This window comes from Haplochromis burtoni, unplaced genomic scaffold (genome assembly GCF_018398535.1).
Source record: "Haplochromis burtoni strain Fernald_Lab_line unplaced genomic scaffold, NCSU_Asbu1 Contig_238, whole genome shotgun sequence".
Taxonomy (NCBI): domain Eukaryota; kingdom Metazoa; phylum Chordata; class Actinopteri; order Cichliformes; family Cichlidae; genus Haplochromis; species Haplochromis burtoni.
Window position 1 is genome coordinate 514,252 of NW_024582599.1, and position 17,720 is coordinate 531,971.

At 43.8% G+C, this 17,720-nt stretch overlaps 2 protein-coding genes and 1 non-coding gene across 4 annotated transcripts; 2 read left to right on the forward strand and 1 right to left on the reverse strand.

Moving 5' to 3' along the window:
• The first annotated feature begins 2,597 nt into the window (after positions 1-2,597).
• LOC121815543 lies at positions 2,598-2,788 on the forward strand. Its single transcript, XR_006055172.1, has one exon. It is a non-coding gene; the product is annotated as a U2 spliceosomal RNA (small nuclear RNA).
• On the reverse strand, positions 2,626-17,445 carry ints4 (integrator complex subunit 4). Its single transcript, XM_005937973.3, has 24 exons — positions 17,311-17,445; positions 15,869-16,063; positions 15,635-15,752; positions 15,445-15,551; positions 15,218-15,332; positions 14,926-15,011; positions 14,721-14,771; positions 14,538-14,626; positions 13,862-13,982; positions 13,137-13,208; positions 12,870-13,044; positions 12,212-12,417; positions 11,990-12,132; positions 11,778-11,893; positions 11,465-11,598; positions 11,077-11,243; positions 10,769-10,862; positions 10,603-10,683; positions 10,344-10,474; positions 10,195-10,254; positions 9,869-10,028; positions 7,301-7,444; positions 6,363-6,483; positions 2,626-6,248 (listed from the first exon to the last, which is right to left on the reverse strand). The coding sequence occupies exons 1-24, from the start codon at positions 17,362-17,364 to the stop codon at positions 6,058-6,060; spliced, it is 2,931 nt and encodes a 976-aa protein (XP_005938035.2). The 5' UTR covers positions 17,365-17,445; the 3' UTR covers positions 2,626-6,057.
• On the forward strand, positions 4,244-5,893 carry aamdc (adipogenesis associated, Mth938 domain containing). 2 transcript variants are annotated; one of them, XM_005937969.2, is made up of 3 exons: positions 4,244-4,380; positions 4,468-4,563; positions 4,925-5,893. In XM_005937969.2, exons 1-3 carry the CDS (start codon positions 4,249-4,251, stop codon positions 5,063-5,065), a joined length of 369 nt encoding a protein of 122 aa, XP_005938031.1. In that variant the 5' UTR covers positions 4,244-4,248; the 3' UTR covers positions 5,066-5,893. The 2 variants fall into 2 exon arrangements, with proteins under 2 accessions (XP_005938031.1, XP_042082956.1); XM_042227022.1 differs by having other exon boundaries at positions 4,249-4,563.
• Positions 17,446-17,720: the final 275 nt, after the last annotated feature.

Consider the following 17,720-nt stretch of genomic DNA (forward strand, 5'->3'; position numbering starts at 1 on the left):
ACACAAAAGTTGAGGTAGTCTGTAAGACAGTGTGTCGCCCCCTCTATGTCCTCACCATGTGGGCTCAGGAGCACATTCCAGTCTGTGGTGTCATAGCAGTCTCTCAGAGCATCCTCCTTTTCTGGGGTCCATCTCCGGATGGAGCGCGTTGTGACAGGCTGCCTTTGGACGAGGGGTGTGTATTGTGGGGACGATTGTTATTGCTAAGAATGAACAAAAAACTAAGAAATATTAGCAGACCGTATTTGCTTGTAGTAAAAATGTAATCTAACTGGGGTTTTATTCCTCTAATGTTTTCCCAAGTATCTCCAGGATCATCCTTACATATCTCCCTAAAATCGTCTAGTAAAGCAAATTCTTTATAAATAATTTTAGCAGCAAAAGATGTTTACCTCTGTCTACTGAGCCATTTAAATCACCCTCCACAACAGCTTCATTTGTCATGAAATGTATGTCTAGATTGGCTAATAACTCCTTAGGAACTGGAGGTTCTGCATCTGCGTGTATGTTAATTATTCTATGTTCTTTACTGTCAATATCGACACACACTCTCACTCCAATCTGGATTCTCCCTTGACCCATTCTCTGGAAAACAGCAGTATATCACTATCATCTTTTAAATGTCCTTCTTGTAACAAACATATGTCAAAAACAAATGTTGCCAGGTAAGAAGAAACTACTGCTGTCTTTGTTGGGTTTTGTAATCCCCTGACATTCATGGTCATGATTTTAAAATCGGCCATGTATCTGAAGGATTGTGGGGTTTTTGGGGTTTTTTGTTTTCTTTTTCCAGCTTCTTCTTTATCAATGAGTAACATAAACAGTTGGTGCTTCGTGCTGAGGAACGCCTGTGACAAAAGAGTGAGACATATTGATCCCTCTAGCACCTCCTCATTATTTTGTATTTGTCATTTCCTGTGGAGATGGAAATATTACATGCGGGAGGATTTGTTATATTTCCAGATGACCGGCCAATAGTTACATTACTAGCAACGTCTTCATCCAAGGGAGGAAACCCACTGACAGTTTGTTTTGTCTGACGCAGCTCTTCTGAAGAATTGAGAGGTCTAGAAAACGGCCTCTGCTAGCATTACCGTTAACAGCTGGATTTTCCTGTTTGAGTGCAGCTAGCTAAACCGCTAAACATGTTTTTAAAACTTGAACTTTAAGCGCTTATTTCTTAAATCCAGCTTCAGACATTGCTCCATCTGTCTCGCTTTCTGAGGGCAGGGCTGAGTGGTGTAAATTAACCTGTATATGTGTAGCATTTCAAGTCCCTTTTAAGGTCAGTCTTTTTTTTCATATTTGGTTTAATGGGTTTTCTGTTAATGTTTGCTCAAGATTCCTGGAAACCAGTTCAAAGCCCTCCCCACACCCTCAACCAGTCTCTGGTTCTGGCTGAGGTTTCTTCCCGTTAAAAGGGAGTTTTTCCTTCCTACTGTAGCCAAATTCTTGTCGGGCTTTTCTCTGTATTATTGAGTACCTTACAATATAAAGTGCAATTGTTGTTGTGATTTGGTGCAATATAAATGAAAATGAAACTGGGTTTTAGGTCTTCGTTTGTTTGTTTAGTTGATTTATTTTGAAATATTTCAGTGCAAATTAGTCTTGTGCGTGTTTGTGTTTTGTACAGCTAAACGTGCATAACATGAAACGAGTTCTGCTACCAGCAGTTGTCTGTCCTTGCTATTGTTGATGGTTTGTGTCTAGCAGAGGTTGCTGGGACTTGATTTGTTCTTCAGAGCAGACTGGCCGCGGTTATATTTGCAGGTTTGTGACCTGATTGTTCTCCCACAGACACCGCTACGCGTTTAAAGAGTAAATCTTTGGCCTGTAGATGCAGTAGAAGTTCACAGGTGAAGATTTATCGTACCCAAAACGTATTAAACTTGATTATATTATCAGTGTTCCCTCTGTTCAATCACTACCGGATGCAACTATTGCTGCTGTACTCTGCTTAGTTAACTCAGGCGAAGGAAAATCGCGCTACAAATGTTTAATTTCTTTGCTGACTTTTCAAATTTAAACGTGTCACGTGTTTTCTTTAAATTTTAATAATTTAAATGAACTACAACTTAAATGTTGCATAATATATTAGTCTACACAAGCTCCTTTATTTTACTACGATATTTTGTTTTCTATGAAATGAATCGAGTTGAGGAGGCGCGGCTTCTCTGGACCAAAATGGCGGCAGCACTGGCTCCTCGCAGCCTGTAACAGAAACACGGACTACCCACGTGAATTTCACCTTCGGAGGACTCGGTAATAATTATTTGACAGGTTTCAGGGATAACATCAGTAAATTCGGAATTTAATGTTAAATTTCGTAGCCCTTTTGCTCTGTTGCTGCTTCGGTTTGTGATTGGACAATTGCAGACTACGTAACCAGGAAGCCACCAGGAAGACGTAGCTGTTTCTTAAATAACTTTGTTTGTAGCGATTCTTCGACTCGTTCTTCTACTTAAGTTTAATGTTTTTGTATTTATTTCATAAACTGTACGGTAAACGTTACTGTTGAATTTTAACTTCGGATTTCGGACCGCGAGTCAGGGAGAGGGTGCGGGGAGTGACTCCGTCTGCTCCGACGTATTCCCGGTATCGCTTCTCGGCCTTTTGGCTAAGATCAAGTGTAGTATCTGTTCTTATCAGTTTAATATCTGATACGTCCCCTACCCGGGGACCATATATTAAATTGATTTTTGGAACAGGGAGATGGAATAGGGGCTTGCTCCGTCCACTCCGCGCATCGACCTGGTATTGCAGTATCTCCAGGAATGGTGCACCCCCCTAAACATGTGGAAAAACAATGCAAGCTTAACTAGCTACGTTCATTAGCAGTGTTCGAGTGGATCTGTTAGTATGCTGCACCGTACCGTAAACATCCCCTAAATGTGAGTTCACTGGATTTTGCGTATGGTAGGGTGTTTTCATGCACAGCACAGTATATCAGTGTAGTATTTGTAGTTTTTATTTCAGTCCCCTTAAAGAGTCCATGCTTAGTCCACTAGTTTAATTAATGAATAATAGTTTCTGGTATCACAATGTTTTGGGTATATAAGATTAAAGTCACAGTTGCTGCTTTTCTTTTCTTTTTTTTTTTTTTTTACATTTTTCATGTTAACGTTCACAATACTTCTGTAACTTTGTGAATTAAGAAACTAGTTTTCAAAAGGGTGCAGACAGGTCACACAGGAGGACAGTTCCACATAAGGTGACATATTGTTGACTGTCTGTGTATTTAAAATGTTTCAGGTAATATTCCACTTTATTAAAGAGACTGAAACTGAACTGAAACCTACGAAACACACAAGCCTAAGGTCCACAGGTAAACTCAGGGTTGTGTGAGCTGTGCAGAAAACTTTATTACTAAGGCTGATGTTTCAGCTCCAGCACCTTGATAATTAACAACCAATCATAGACTGACTGTTACAGCTCGCAGGTTAGTCCGTGTCCCTTTAATTACGGGAGGAAGAACGACTTGAGGGGTGTGTTCAGTGAGTTGACATCGAGACGGGTAAGCAGCAGCACAGACTTTAGCTTCATGTTTTCCTGTTACAGCCTAACAAACTGTTTTAAAAGGATTTCAGCTAGTTTGTGTAAATATTTTGTCTGGTACGGTTTGAATAGATGCAGTAAGTGAGTTTGACAGCAGGTTTATATTGGTTTGGAGTTAAAAGTGAGAAGTATAAAAATAGACCCAGTCAGCTCACGACTTACAGAAATGGCAGGACAAGGATTTTAGTTGCTGACGATACTGAGTGTGTGTGTGTTAGTTAAACCCTGTGCAATCTATGTGTGCTAAAGTAAGCATCTAATTTGCCTGTGCTAAGTACACAGTTTGTACAGGGCAGCTTACATGTAATAATTTGATCTGATTGATCGAATTCTTGTATTTACACAAGTTATTGCTGTTATGTGTTGTTATACACCGGTTCAGTATAAACCTCCTAATGAGTCAAACTTGATTGAATGCAAGTAAAAGAACTTTGGACCTGAAGTAGTAACTGAATTATCAGCAGCACGTTTCACGTAGGCCCTCTTGTTCTTGTAGTAGTCAGTTGTAGTTTTGTTATTGACCTGCAGGGGAACATTTTACAAGGGCACATAAATCACTCCTGCTGGTTGTGGCAAACTTGCATTAATGAGACCTTTCAGAGTATTTCGATGGCTTGTAGAAATCTTGTCACACTGTTTCAGAAGCTGTGCTAACTGCTTATTTTGTCTTACAGCAGGTAGCCTCAAAGAAACATGTCCTCTCCAGAGATCGCCTCGCTCTCCTGGGGCCACATGAAGGTGAAGGGATGCTCCTCCACCTACAAGGACTGTAAGGTCTGGCCTGGAGGGAGCCGAGCCTGGGACTGGAGAGAGACTGGGACTGACGTAAGTGAAACCAGAATCCAAATGAGGACGGACTGCTGTAAATTAGCTCTGAGGCAAATTTGTGATGTTGAGCTTTATGCTCCTCAGCATTACCCTGGAGTGCAACCTGCTGACCTAGATGAGGTGCTGAAGAAGGGAATCGACCTGCTGGTAATTGGCAGAGGCATGAGCGAGGCTCTGCAGGTAAAACAGACCAATTTATTCCTTTAAACATAATAAAGCCAAAATATAAACTATAGTTTGGTTGGAGTCTTAGCACCTTTGTTCTGTTTGTTTTAAAGAGTTTTTGCTTTCTGTTACTTTGATGTAATAAAACAGATCCCACGCTCAGCTGCTGTATGACCGAGTCATGTTGCACAAGCTGCTCCTATTAGATAAAGTATCACAAAAGAATGAGACTGCAGACTTGGTGGTTCATCCATTCAAATAATCTGGCTAATACGGTCGTTCTTTGGAGGCTGAAAGGCGATTTCCTGTGTGTGGATGTGGTTGGAGCGGAGCTGTGCTTGTCAGACTGTATTCACACCATCGTCTCCTCTAACAGGTTCCTTCCTCCACCCTGGACTTTGTGAAGCAGAAAGGCGTTGATGTAAAAGTCTTCCAGACGGAGAAGGCTGTCGCTGAATACAACAAACTGGCCGGCCAGGGTGCAAAGGTGGGCGGGGTTTTCCACTCCACCTGCTGATGTCACCCTTACCTTGCTGACATGGCCACCTGAGGAGGACTCTACAAGCTTTTTCACTGTAGAGAGAATATCCCACTGTGGTGCTGAAGCTTTGAGTTCACTGTGAAGATGCAAACAAGCTGCCGACTAAATTTTAGTCTCACTTGCATTTGTGACTTCCTGATTATGAAAACACAATAATGGGCATAGACTGATAGACTCTCCTGCTTTCTGTTGTGCTACAGGGCTCATTAGTTTTCCATGCTTTGCACATTAGAGAGCACTCTTTCCTTTACAGCCGTGTGCTTCCTGCCTGCCTTAAAAGCCCAAACTCATCTGCTGATGAATTCAGCACAAAAGAAGCCTTCAAACAACAAGAGCCACCGATAACAGTTGAAACAGAGTTTCTGTAGGTAAACGTGTGGAACGATTGTTGATCTTTGCCTGCAGCTGTTTCATGGCTTAGTCTCTGTCCACAGGCTCAGCAGGAGCCAATCACAGCACAGAAACTAGGTCCATTCACACCTGTGGCCATTTTAAAATCAGGTGGAGAGACCCGCACAGAGAGAACATCCAAACTGTGGTTAACACAGAGTCAAATCTTTAAGTAAATAAACATCTTAAACAAGAGAATTCACAAATCGAGTCACCTTCTCTCTGAGAAAAGTTATTTTAAAGGTGGTGGCAGAAAAGAATGTAGAGCATCTTAGAAAGCTCTTCTAGAGTTGACTTTAGATGCAGTCACATGTTATAAAAGCTGAAATGTATGGATGTTACCTGCTGTCTAAACAGGGAGGAGTTCAGTTTGATTCATCATGTGACAAAATAAAAGTGGAGAATGAAACTTGACCACCTGACTTCTTCTTTATAATTGAATACAAAAAGCTTTTTCCATAAAACCCCGTCTTGTGCTTCCTACAGCTTGACCGTTAATGAGAGTGGTTTCCTGTACAGTTATAATTAGAGATGAACAGAAGAAGAAAAGTCCTGCACGTTAAAGCTGAGGCGCTTTGTTAGCGTCGTGCGGGCTTGGGCATGATGAAGACTTTAACGGCTTTGCTGAATGGAATCGTTCCCTCGACGGCGGCCTCTGCTGGTGGGAGGCTCTCCAAGTTCTCGCTCCACCCCAGCTTGGAAGGGGAGGTCAGGGAGGTTGAGGAGGAGCTGTAGGCCAGCAGGAGACGCACCTCGATCTGAGACGGCTCTGAGGCAGAGACACGAGGGGAGGAAACAAAGTGACGATGGAGCGAGAGTTTTTACTAGTTTGGACGCTTTATAACTTTATATTCAAAGGACAAAAAACATGTTATTAACTGACCTGTCCACGCTGTGTGTGAGAGGTAAACCTGCGTGATGAGTCTGTGTCTGTGGGGGCCGGGCTTTCTGAAGTCTCCAGGTTTAGGATGGATCACGTGACTCTGGCCGTCTGGATACAGAACCTGCAGAGGCAGCGAGTAGTAAACATTCATGTTGGGTGTAAAATGCAAACCAATCAGTGCTTATAAGGCTGGATGATGACCAGCACAGCCTGATTTAAGCTGCACTCGCTGGCAGGTTTGTAAGTAAGCCGAGCTTGATGTCAGTGGCTCTGCACTGTCGAGGCCTCGTTTACATCAGTGGGGAAACAAAAGCATGTCTAACCACAACTGCTGGAAGCACTAGAATATACCCGCAGTGTGAGAGCAATTAATTTGTGGATGAATGGAAGACTGTGGCCATTGTTTTAAACAGGTAATGCAATATTTTTGTTAAATACCTTAAAGCTTAAAACCTACACGCTCAAAACTTTGTGTGTTTTGGTCTTTTATCCACACATACAGTGTTTTAGGACAGACTGACACTTTAGAGAAAGATTTTTGTCTTGCAGTGTCAAAGGTGTGCGCCTTGATCTCTTTCAGATTCGGATTAATTTATTAATCCAACATGTTTACAGCTGACCCACACAATCTATAGTCTTTAAACACTAATCACAAACACTTACATGTCGAGACAGAGATCGACAACGAGGTCGAGAAAAAAAAAATTTAAAAAAAATTTGAATAACAAGGACAAATGCCTCAAAATCAACAATCAGAAAAACTCATCTGAATGACCCCCGTCACTGTTAAATGATCTTATTGCTGACAGACTGTTCGCTGTTTGCAGGCCAACACTTCTATAGTCAGATCACCACCTGTTGGTTTGGCACTTCACAGCAGTTTTGGGGGGGATTCAAGTAGATGAAGTGATTTCTTTCTGGCGTCACATCAAACTGACCTGAACTTTCACCGTGTTCTGGGGGTCCTGGACGTGCTCCAGCGTTGCATCAATGTCTAACGCCACCACCAGGCCAGACGTGAACCTCAGTGGGTTGTCAGACTCCCCCGTTGGTTCAATGATGGTCGCCGTCGCCCGATGGATCTGATGACCAGCAATAAATTAAACAAAACTCAAACCACACCACCGCTGCAGTCTCTGAGGCTCAAAGTTCAGGAACTCCGTCCATAAAAATGCAGAAATCTTTTATTCATAAATGGAAATATCAGGTGGAAAAGAACATTTAAATTAAAACAATGCATTCATGCAAATAAGATTTCAAGAACTAGTTTCAAATATAGAGTGGCTCCAGCTTTGATCGACCTTTATTCTGAAAGTTCACCTCTGTAATCTTATCGTGCCATCTGGAGTCTGCTGCTGTTTTTAGATCGCTCCATGTCTCAGTCTGACCTGTTACACATTTATGATTTATAGAGATGGCACGATACCACTTTTTAATGTCCGATACCGATTCTGATATCATAAATTTGGATATCTGCTGATACCGATATGAATCCGATATAGTGTATTTTGCAATCAATAAAACAGTTTTTTATAAATATCTTGCTGCATTTTGTATAAGTTCATACTCAAGTTTTAAAAAACAAGAAAACGAAGCTACTCTGTTATACCTGTATGCAAAAAATACTGTTCAGCAACACTGATCAATCTAATAAACGTAAACCTGCACCATCCCCCATTCTGGTATTTTAAAGAGTACTTACCTACCTAACTAATAGGGTTGCCAACTCCCAGCAAAAATATTAGGGAACCACCCCCCGCCCTTAATCGATGTAATCAACTTTAATTTAATGCAAGTGTAAAACAAATGCACAGAAATCAATTATTTTTCTACAATAATTAAATAGATTCATCATCTTTCTTCAACAGAACTGCAGACTGCACAGATGGGGAAAAAGTACTATGGCTTACTAGGGTGTATATTAGACTTATTAGTTACTATATACAATAATGGATTTCTATACATTTAATCAGATGACCACGTTTGTTGTAAGATTCAGATAATTATTTATTCAAAGATTATAAATGACATAACAAAGAAAAGTATTTCTTTGTGCCCCCCTCTCCCTGTCAATGCCCTACCTGCCCCCCTGACAACACTTTGCTAGACCCGCCCCTGCACAGTTACCAGCTGTCAGCTACATAGAAAAGGATCCTGGTGTTATTTGTCTCTCAGAAACAGTTCATAACTTCAACTCATCCATGCCACCTAAAAGGTGAACCTGTTTCTCCATCACCTGTTCAGCTCTGATGATTCAGTAAGGACATCTCCTGGTTTCATCTTCATGTTTCCCTCTCACCACATATCCAAACCCACATCATGACCAGCAGCTTTACAGCTGTGGCTCCAGCAAACATCAGCTGATAGAATTTATTTAATATTAATTTCTAACAACAGCTGATCACGCTTAAACGTGCTGCTGTTGTTTATCCGCTGGTCTCCTCTTTCTAGTGCAAAGTGGGCGATAAACAAACAAGAAAGACGGACTTGCGGCAGAAAAGCCGATCAGCTGATCATTGATCAGTTTCATGTTTGAAGTAATAACAGGAGAGGGAGGGGGAGTGAATGAGAGAAGTAGATGCAACTGCGCAGCAAAGACACAATAACTCCAGCTTCGTGTCTATATTTTAATTCTAGCTGAATTACGGGACAAATCGCTTCCTTTTCACCTCAATATGGAGCTCCGATGGCCAGTCCAGCTGTGGCTCAATATATCAGTTGTTAAGCTTAACGTGGAAATACTCTGCAAACATTCAGGGATGAACTTACACACTTGCTTTACTTCTCTGGGATAGTTTTCGCCGAGATGAAATGCCGCGGTTAGGAAGCATGTAGCGAGGCTCCAAATGCTCCAACAGACCGCCAACAGGTCTCGACAACAGCCGCTCTATCACGTGACACATACTGCTCCGATGCGCCGAGCTGGGTTACGCCAAGTAGCGCGTTTTGTGTGTATCACACCGATACATAATATCGGATCGCTCCATCTCTAATAATTTCATCACTTAAACTTAAAGATAAACTTTGAATGTGAGAGATTATAACTGGAGGTAACAGCTGGGTCTCCAGGTCAGGCGTGAAACCACGAGCGTGCTGATGTGAATTAGACAAATTCATAATTTGAGTTGTGCTTTGATGTTTGAGATTTCTGAGTGAGAGTTTGGTCAAGATGAATAAAATCACCCCAAATTAAGCTCAAGTTGAAGGGCCACTCTTATTTTGAAAGTTTAGTTGCTGCCACAGCCCCAGGGTGGGCGGGTCACTGTTGTTCTTGGTTATAATCTGCTACTTCAACAGAGTCAACTCTATCATGTATGTAAGCACTTGGTTATGTGCATGCTTGAGAGCGCCTTATAAAGAGCGATGTGTAATAACTGGTATAAGAAAGCCTTCCAAAGAGTCACTTAAACAGAAGCACTGGGAGACGAGCTTGAAGGAGAGATGAGTGCTGTATGGATTTCAGTCATGAAAACTCGTGCTGTGATGCTTCAGTGTTTTCACCGCACCTGTTCGGGCAGTCTGAGCTGCAGCAGGCCGCTCTGTCTCAGGGTCGTTTGCAGGATTTTCACCAGCTCCACTGGCTTACAGGACGACAGGCGCGGCATCAGCTCCAAGAGCTTATCCACAAAACTGTCCTGGAGGTGCGGCAGCTCGGTCAGAAACAGCCTGAGGGAGGCACGAAACACCGACAGCGAGTCAGGACAGTCCGACACTGTCCTTTGCATCGATAACACACAGACCATCAACAGATTACATGAATCTCCAGCTGATATGGACTGAGCCGAGTTCAACTCTCACTGTCTGAAAAAGACAAAGAATGAAAAAAACATACCTCTGAAAAGACTCGACATCCTGCAAAAACTTCTCGCAGCTGCTGATGAGGAGATCCAACCTGAGGAGAGACACAGGCTGGGAAGTATGTACAGAATGTGTGTGTGTGTGCGTGTGCGTGCGTGCGTGCACACGTGTGTGTGTGTTTACCCCTGTCTGGTGCGAGCAGTCAGGACGAGCTGCAGAGCTTTGGCCTGGAGTCGAACATGATGTATGGTGGCCACCTGTCTGCTCTCCAAGCCGCTGTACAGAAACTCCAGCTTGTAGGTTTCCTCCAAGATCTACAAACACAGTCGCACACATCACATGATCTCACTGTTGCTGTTACAGGTGTGTGTGTGTGTGTGTGTGTGTGTGTGTGTGTGTGTGTGTGTGTGTGTGTGTGTGTGTGTGTGTGTGTGTGTGAGACCTGCTGAGCCGCTGCTGTGGCCGTGACGTTTTGTTTGAGGCACAGAGGGACGGCCATGTTCCACAACTTCTCCTGCAGAGCCTGAAGAAACGAGGGACAGAGCTCTGAATCTGAAGAACAGGTCTGTTTGCAGACACTCAGAACCGCAGCAGAAACACACTCCTACCTTCATTAGCAGCAGCTGGCAGCGCAGGTATGTAGCACAGAAATCAGCAGCTCCAGCAAGCTCCGTCTGCAGCTCCCCGAGCCGCAGCAGGTCTCTGCAGACACCAGTTAACGACTCATTTACTCACAAATAACAATCACATCCCTACAGTTACTCATTCAGGATATCAGGAAGTCTCATGATCTGACGTTTGCAAGAAAAAAAATATCGAAGGGATTTCTGGCATTCATTCATAAAACATGTTCAAAATGTGACAGCACAAATCCTTCCTGCGTGCTTCGTGTGCACACTTCACTGTGTGCGTTTACCTTATGGTCAAGTCCAGCAGGTCCTGGGCTCCAGGTGCCTCCAGGTTCTGGATGGTGCTGACTCTATTGAGACTTTGTTGAAGGAAGAGCTGAGCAGATTCCACAGAACCAGAACCCGGACCCGAGTCCACAGAGTCGAGACCGTACACCTGCTTCCTGCCGGGCAACTAAAAGACAGAAAGTGACAGGAAGGACCGTGAGCGTCACCAGCATCAGTCTGATGACACAGAAGTGCAGGTGCTGTTTGCTGTCGGGTTGACCGTGTTTTCCAGGTCTGACGGACAATTTTCTCAGAAACATGATTGAGAAAAAAAAATCAAGCATCCCGACTGTGAAGCAGCTGTTAATGCTGCTAGTTTGTAATGTGATGCAGTATTTCAGTTCTCACTCTTAGCGGCGGCACGAGGTGGGAGAGGCTGTCCCTCAGGTAGGCGTAGTGTCTGAAGGTGTGGTCGGAGAACAGCGCCGGCATGGTGGGGCACGACTTGGCAGCATTGAACACCAACACCAGGACGGCGATATCTGAGATCAACGGAGTCAAGGACGAGGAAACGCAGCGCACAGCAGTAGAGCAGAGACAAAGCAGCCAAACTGCACCAACAGGTCATAATGGATGACCTGCGAAGCCCCTCGGTGGGTGGCGTTACTCAGGTTCCTGCTCCTCTGTGTGTGTTTGAGATCTTTAGGTGTGTGAAGGATACAGGCCGGATCGTCCATGTCTGGCTCTGGCGTGTCGAAATATGGATGTGTGCTGAGCAGTTCAGGAACGAGCGGTAACACCAGCGTAGGATGGCGGGATCCCAGGAACTTCAAACACCTGAAGGTAGAAAATTAAAAAAGAAATAAATAAACCATCAGCTTAACTCATGGCAGCTCTGCAGAGTTATTTATACACTGGGCTGTAGACTCTTACTTCCAGACAGAGTTGCGGTCGGTGGGATACTTGTTCAGGTTCTTGAGCAGCTCCAGCAGAGCCAGCTGGATGCACTCTTTAGTGGAGACGTTGGTGTAACACAGTAATTCATGGAGAGCTTCTCTGATGTCTCGAGACGAGTCCTGTGCACAGATGGTGAAAAGTCAGACACAAAAACATCACTCGGGTTTGTGATTCCAGATCGTTTCCCCGCTCTTATACCTCCAACACGGCCAGCACCGTGTCCAGCTGGTCCTCTCTGAGCGTGATGTGGGTGGAGATTTCTCTCAGCACGTGGATGGACTGCAGCCTCACTTCCTCGATCTCATCGTTGAACATGTCGACCAGGAAGTCGAGACATTTCTCGGCGAAGCTCGGAGATGACCGAGCGAGTTGGCACAACGCCTCCACCGCTGCAATACGAACCTCTGAAACAAAGTTTAAAACACCAGAAAATATTCAGCAAAAAGAGAAAAATGAATCCTCAACAGAGGCTGGAGACAGAAAACAGCATTTACTTCAATCATTCAACTCTTTATATCTGCAGACACTCAGCTTCATTTTGTCCACTGCCACACCACACCATTTCTTTGGAGCCAGACGTGACCACATTTAGACGTGCGGGTGGAGTTACTAGTTAATGGTAGTAAGTGTAGTTAGCAAGCTACAAGTATGGAATCTATGGATGCAATGCACAGGCAGAGTTACCTGCTATATAGCAGTCTGTGCATCACAGCAGGTCTTATCATTTGGCAGATAATTATTTAAAACAACATTTTAAAGTTCTCTGTAACCTCCTGAGACATTTATGAGAACGTTTAGCTGTAGCAGCCTGAACTCAGTGAACGTATCATCCAAAACTCTGCTGGGTTTCCTTTACCAAACATCTCATCCTCCAGGCCGTGGACGAAGGCTCCGCAAGCCCCCGAGGCGATGAGGTTGACTGTGTTCGTGTCCAGTTTCTCCTTCGGGGCGTCATCGGCCCACTTCCTGCCAGAGGAGAACTCTCCGGAAGCAAAGAGCTCCTTGGCTCGTTCATGGGCTGTGCGCTTCCTCTGGATGGAAAAGAGGAATAAAGGAGAGTGAGCGGAGCTGTGCCGATCAACATCACTTTGCTACAGACTGTCAGATAAAAAAATTAACTCACCCTGAGGTCTGACATCAGCTTCTTATCCAAAGTTTGCTCCAGGAAGTGAGGACTGACCTGCAGCATCGAACCCTGACACACGAGAACATAAAAGCTTCACTTTAAATGGTAAATGGCCTGTATTTATATAGCGCTTTTACTAGTCCCTAAGGACCCCAAAGCGCTTTACATATCCAGTCATCCACCCATTCACACACTGGTGATGGCAGCTACATTGTAGCCACAGCCACCCTGGGGCGCACTGACAGAGGCGAGGCTGCCGGACACTGGCGCCACCGGGCCCTCTGACCACCACCAGTAGGCAACGGGTGAAGTGTCTTGCCCAAGGACACAACGACCGAGACTGTCCAAGCCGGGGCTCGAACCGGCAACCTTCCGATTACAAGACGAACTCCCAACTCTTGAGCCACGATCGCCCACACCATTTGCCTCACACACACACACACACACACACACAGATTCTTTCCCATCATTAATCTTCAGGCATTTTTCCACTTAATGAGAGCAAACTCAGTAAAGATTGTAAATATGTGGATTAAGATTCCTGAGTGGTGGGTGAGCCATCCTCAGTGATGCATTACATCGTTTCTACAGTGATATGAGGACACATGGGTCCACCTGTGGATTCTTCGTGTGAGGACTTCTTCTAGGTTTGTGGTCGGTATATCAAACTGACTTAATTGCTGATGATGTTGTTGTTGTCATGGAAGACTTTATTTACTCACCAATGTTTTCGCGGCCTGCACCCGAACCATCCAGGAACCATCGCTGACCATGTGACTGATCTTACCGAATGCGTCATCAACCAGCCGGATCTCCTCATTGGATGATGGGATGGGTACAATGCTGATTGGACGGAAACATCAACAAGCTACAAATCAGAAAAACTGGAGAAATGTTGCTTACAAGCAAAGTTTGTATCCAGAAGGAACATGAAAATATAAAAAACAAACATTTATGAACGGCAGTTTTTCCAACAATACTGTTTTGTGAAAAAGTCAGAGTAAATGTTCTGGATAAACCATAATCAAACCTACCACTGGAAAGAATAACACATATACTGAAGGTTAAGGGACTTTTACTTTATTATTCATCTTTTAGCTGTAAATGATGTTTTTAAAAGGGTTTGGACCTAACAACACTCTGCTGGAATTATCTGTTGCACAGAAAAGCTGGCAGCTTTCTGTTTTGTTTTATTTTTACTTCTTCTTTCGAGAACATAAGTATCCTTGGGCTAAATATAAAGTCGTCACACATGAAAGTTTCATGAAGGTTTCTGCACTTCAGCAGAGACAGTGCTTACAGACAGCAGTTAGGATTTATCTTTTCTGATCCAGAGAGCGGAACAAACTCAACAGCTACACTGACTGAAACTGAGTATGAGAATCCGGGTCTCCTCACCTCTCTGGGTACAGCTGACTGAGCACCCAAACCATCTGCACTGCTGCAGAACGGACCTGCTCGTAGTCATCTGTGAGCAGCCTGCAGGCCTGCAAACACACAAGAATACATACAGAAGGTTGGATTAAACATCTAAACTACAGTGGGAGTGCAGTAAGCTGTGAGGACGTATTCTGCTCGTACCTGATCATAAATAATCTGATGAATCTTCATCCCTCTCTCATGCAGCTGCAGCTGGAAAACAAACAACAGCACAGAGAGCAAGCAGAGTTATTGAAACCTGAAAATAGAGTGGGCTGTTTTCCTTAAAGCTCACTGTGCTTGGTTCCTAAACACATGAGTCTCTAGTGCTGGTTGCAGTGCAGGGGGGGTTACAGGGTTTTCCTACCATGGCTTTGAGGGCTGCAGTGCGGACTCTGGGGTCTTGGTCTCCAAAGTAGTCGCTGATAATGCTCTGGACATCCCTCAATCCTCCTGGAGGTAAAATAGCAGGCCGCCATAAAAACCATCACACAGCAACTCAAAGCACAATAAATAATGACACATAAATACGTTTTGAGGATTAAACTAAATCAGACATCAAATTTAGATACAGAAGGATGGATTGATGGATTTACCTCTCTGTATTTTTAACATTTTAAGCTTTAGGTAAAATAAATACAATAAGTATGTATACAAACCTAAGGATGTGCCCGCGCCCTCGTTTTCTTTTCCTAGGGGAGCGTCCACCATGCCGAGACATCCCAGGAGCTGCAGGCACTTATTCCTCACCCCAAAATACGTATCAGAGAGATGCTAAGAGGAGAGAAGAGAAACGAGGAGGACATTTACTGGTTTGTGCAGAAAGTCCTGTTGAGTTTGTAAAGACAAATTCTGTGTATGGACTCTGAATAAGTGTTTGTGTCACCTTGTAGGCCACCTCTACGAGCCTCAGTCTCAGTGCAGGACTCTCGGGCAGCTGTGTACCAATGACCAGCAGGGTGTCCAGCAGCTGGGCGAGAACTTGATGGGACTCTGAACACACAAAGAAACAAAACAGTTTGCTATGAAAGTTTCTCTGAGTGTTGGAGATGGATAAATGTTCAGATGTGTCGTACTCTCATTGCTGAGCGTGTTAATGGCATCGTCAACGATGCAGTCGGGGCTGAAGCCCTGCGTTTTAGAGAGCAGGCCGAGCAGAGAGGCAATCTTCAGCCGCACAGAGTTATCCGTCTCCTGGAAGAAAGAATCGTCATCATTAGAAGTTTGACTTTTTTTTAGGACACTAGAAATTCTGGTCTTATCAACTCAATTTAAAAAGAAGGAGAAAAAAAATACCCACAACTCTTTACCTTGTAGTAGTGCTCCAGCAGGATCCTGACCACACCCTCCACGCTCTCTGCCTCCACAGGCTTGCGTGCAAACTGCAGCAGGTACTGCAGGGCATCGGTGGAGTTGGTGGCTTTACAGAGGTCAATGTGGAGAGCGGCAGATTTACTGGGTTTGGACAGACGCAGCTTTTTGGCTGGAGTTTCTTCATGTGGAATCTGTAAGTGTAAAAACACAGTTGCAACTACAAAAAGCATCTAATCTCCTGACATATAATCTTTTTTTCTCTAACTGGGCCATCTATTCTTTTTGACCATATATACTAAGAGCTACTGTCCATTTATCCATGTTCTCCTGTGTTGTTGTTGTTTTTTTAATCCAGGTCACAGGGGCAGCAGTCTAAGCTGGGATAGCCAGACCTCTTTCTAATTTCACCTCCTTCAAGTCTTCTGGGGGGTACTGAGGTGTTCCCAAGCCTGGGTGTTCGCAGGGGTCTCCCCCCAGTGATACCTGCCTGAAACATCTCACCCAGAAGGCGTACTAAAGCTTTCCCAGTAAGAAGCTCAAACCATCAATTGTCTCATTTTTCTCTCAGTTCCTCGCTCCATCTCTAGAAACAGCTCATTTAGGCCACGTATATCTGCAATCCTACTGTTTTGGTCACCACCCAGGTGAGAGGTCATGCTGACAGGTGAGAGTAGGAACATAGTTCATCCAGTAAATCAGCTGCTCCTCTTTGATCACTACAGACCTTTGCGTTGTGACCATTACTGCAGACGCTGTTTAAATCTCCTGCTCCGCTCTCCTCTCACTCATCTCCAAGAAGCTGCGACGCTTAAACTTGTAGTTTACACTGATAACCTCAAAGGCAAGTTAACCCTTTTCTGTCTGAGAACTGTAGCCTCGGACCGTGAGGTGCCAACTCTCGTCACACTAACAACAAACTGCCCCACTGCGAGCTGGATGTTGTTGCTTAATGAAGCCACAAGATCCACAAAAACGAATGACATGACGCATAAACGGCTAATAACAGCACTGCTTCGAACAGCTATTACAGTTTCCTCTTACTTTGGCTATAAATCCTCTCTGAGAGGAGCCAAAAGTTCCTCTGTGCAGGAAAAACTCAGAACATGCGAACGAGCTCAGTTAGCGGATTAATGATTGACATGAATGCTAAATCGGATGTAAACAACTCGGTTTCTTTTTGAGCTTCCAAAGCGTAAAATGCCACTGTCAGTGGATACCGTGCTATACTGTGTGTAAGAATAAAAGCACTAAACAGAATAAGTTGTGCTTTTCCTCCGCACTAAACTCTCAGAGGATCCATGTTGTGTTGTGACTGTGAGCGGCTATCTTTTAGCATTAGCTAACACGGTACTTGGCGCAGAATTGGAACATTTAGCGATTTCTTTAACGTTTAAACTCTAAGTTTACAACAGCTGACGAGACGTTATAATGTGCTCACCTGTACAACTTTGGAAAATTCCTCGTAAACTCGCTTTTTCAGATGTGCTGCCATGTTTATGAACACACAGTTAGCTAAGCGTTTCCATTCAGCAGCAGGATAAATTGTCCCTTTACAGTTTCCGTAACTTCCTGATATTGTCCGTGTCCGCGACATCGATCTTTTAATTATTATTTTGGATATTAATATTTATATATACTTTCATTTTGTTTATTTTTATAGCTTTATGTCAGATTTGATATGCAAAAAATATTTTCTTTCTTTTTCACTAAACACCTTTTCACCTCTTCAAGCATAAGACAGCCTCTAAGTCAAGGGAGAAACCAGTATTATGTCTACACGTAACAGGCAACTTAGCAAAAGAAGCTATTTTAAGTTGATTCTTTAGGCACTTAGCTACAATTAGGCAC

Coding starts and splice junctions, on each gene's coding strand:
- ints4 (XM_005937973.3), bottom strand. CDS start 17,364: ATGGCAGCACATCTGAAAAAGCGAGTTTACGAGGAATTTTCCAAAGTT. Junction 13,209..13,861: donor TGCAGGCCGCGAAAACATTG/GTGAGTAAATAA, acceptor CTCGTGTGTCAG/GGTTCGATGCTGCAGGTCAG. Junction 12,418..12,869: donor CCTGGAGGATGAGATGTTTG/GTAAAGGAAACC, acceptor ACTTTGTTTCAG/AGGTTCGTATTGCAGCGGTG.
- aamdc (XM_042227022.1), top strand. CDS start 4,249: ATGTCCTCTCCAGAGATCGCCTCGCTCTCCTGGGGCCACATGAAGGTG. Junction 4,564..4,924: donor GCATGAGCGAGGCTCTGCAG/GTAAAACAGACC, acceptor CTCCTCTAACAG/GTTCCTTCCTCCACCCTGGA.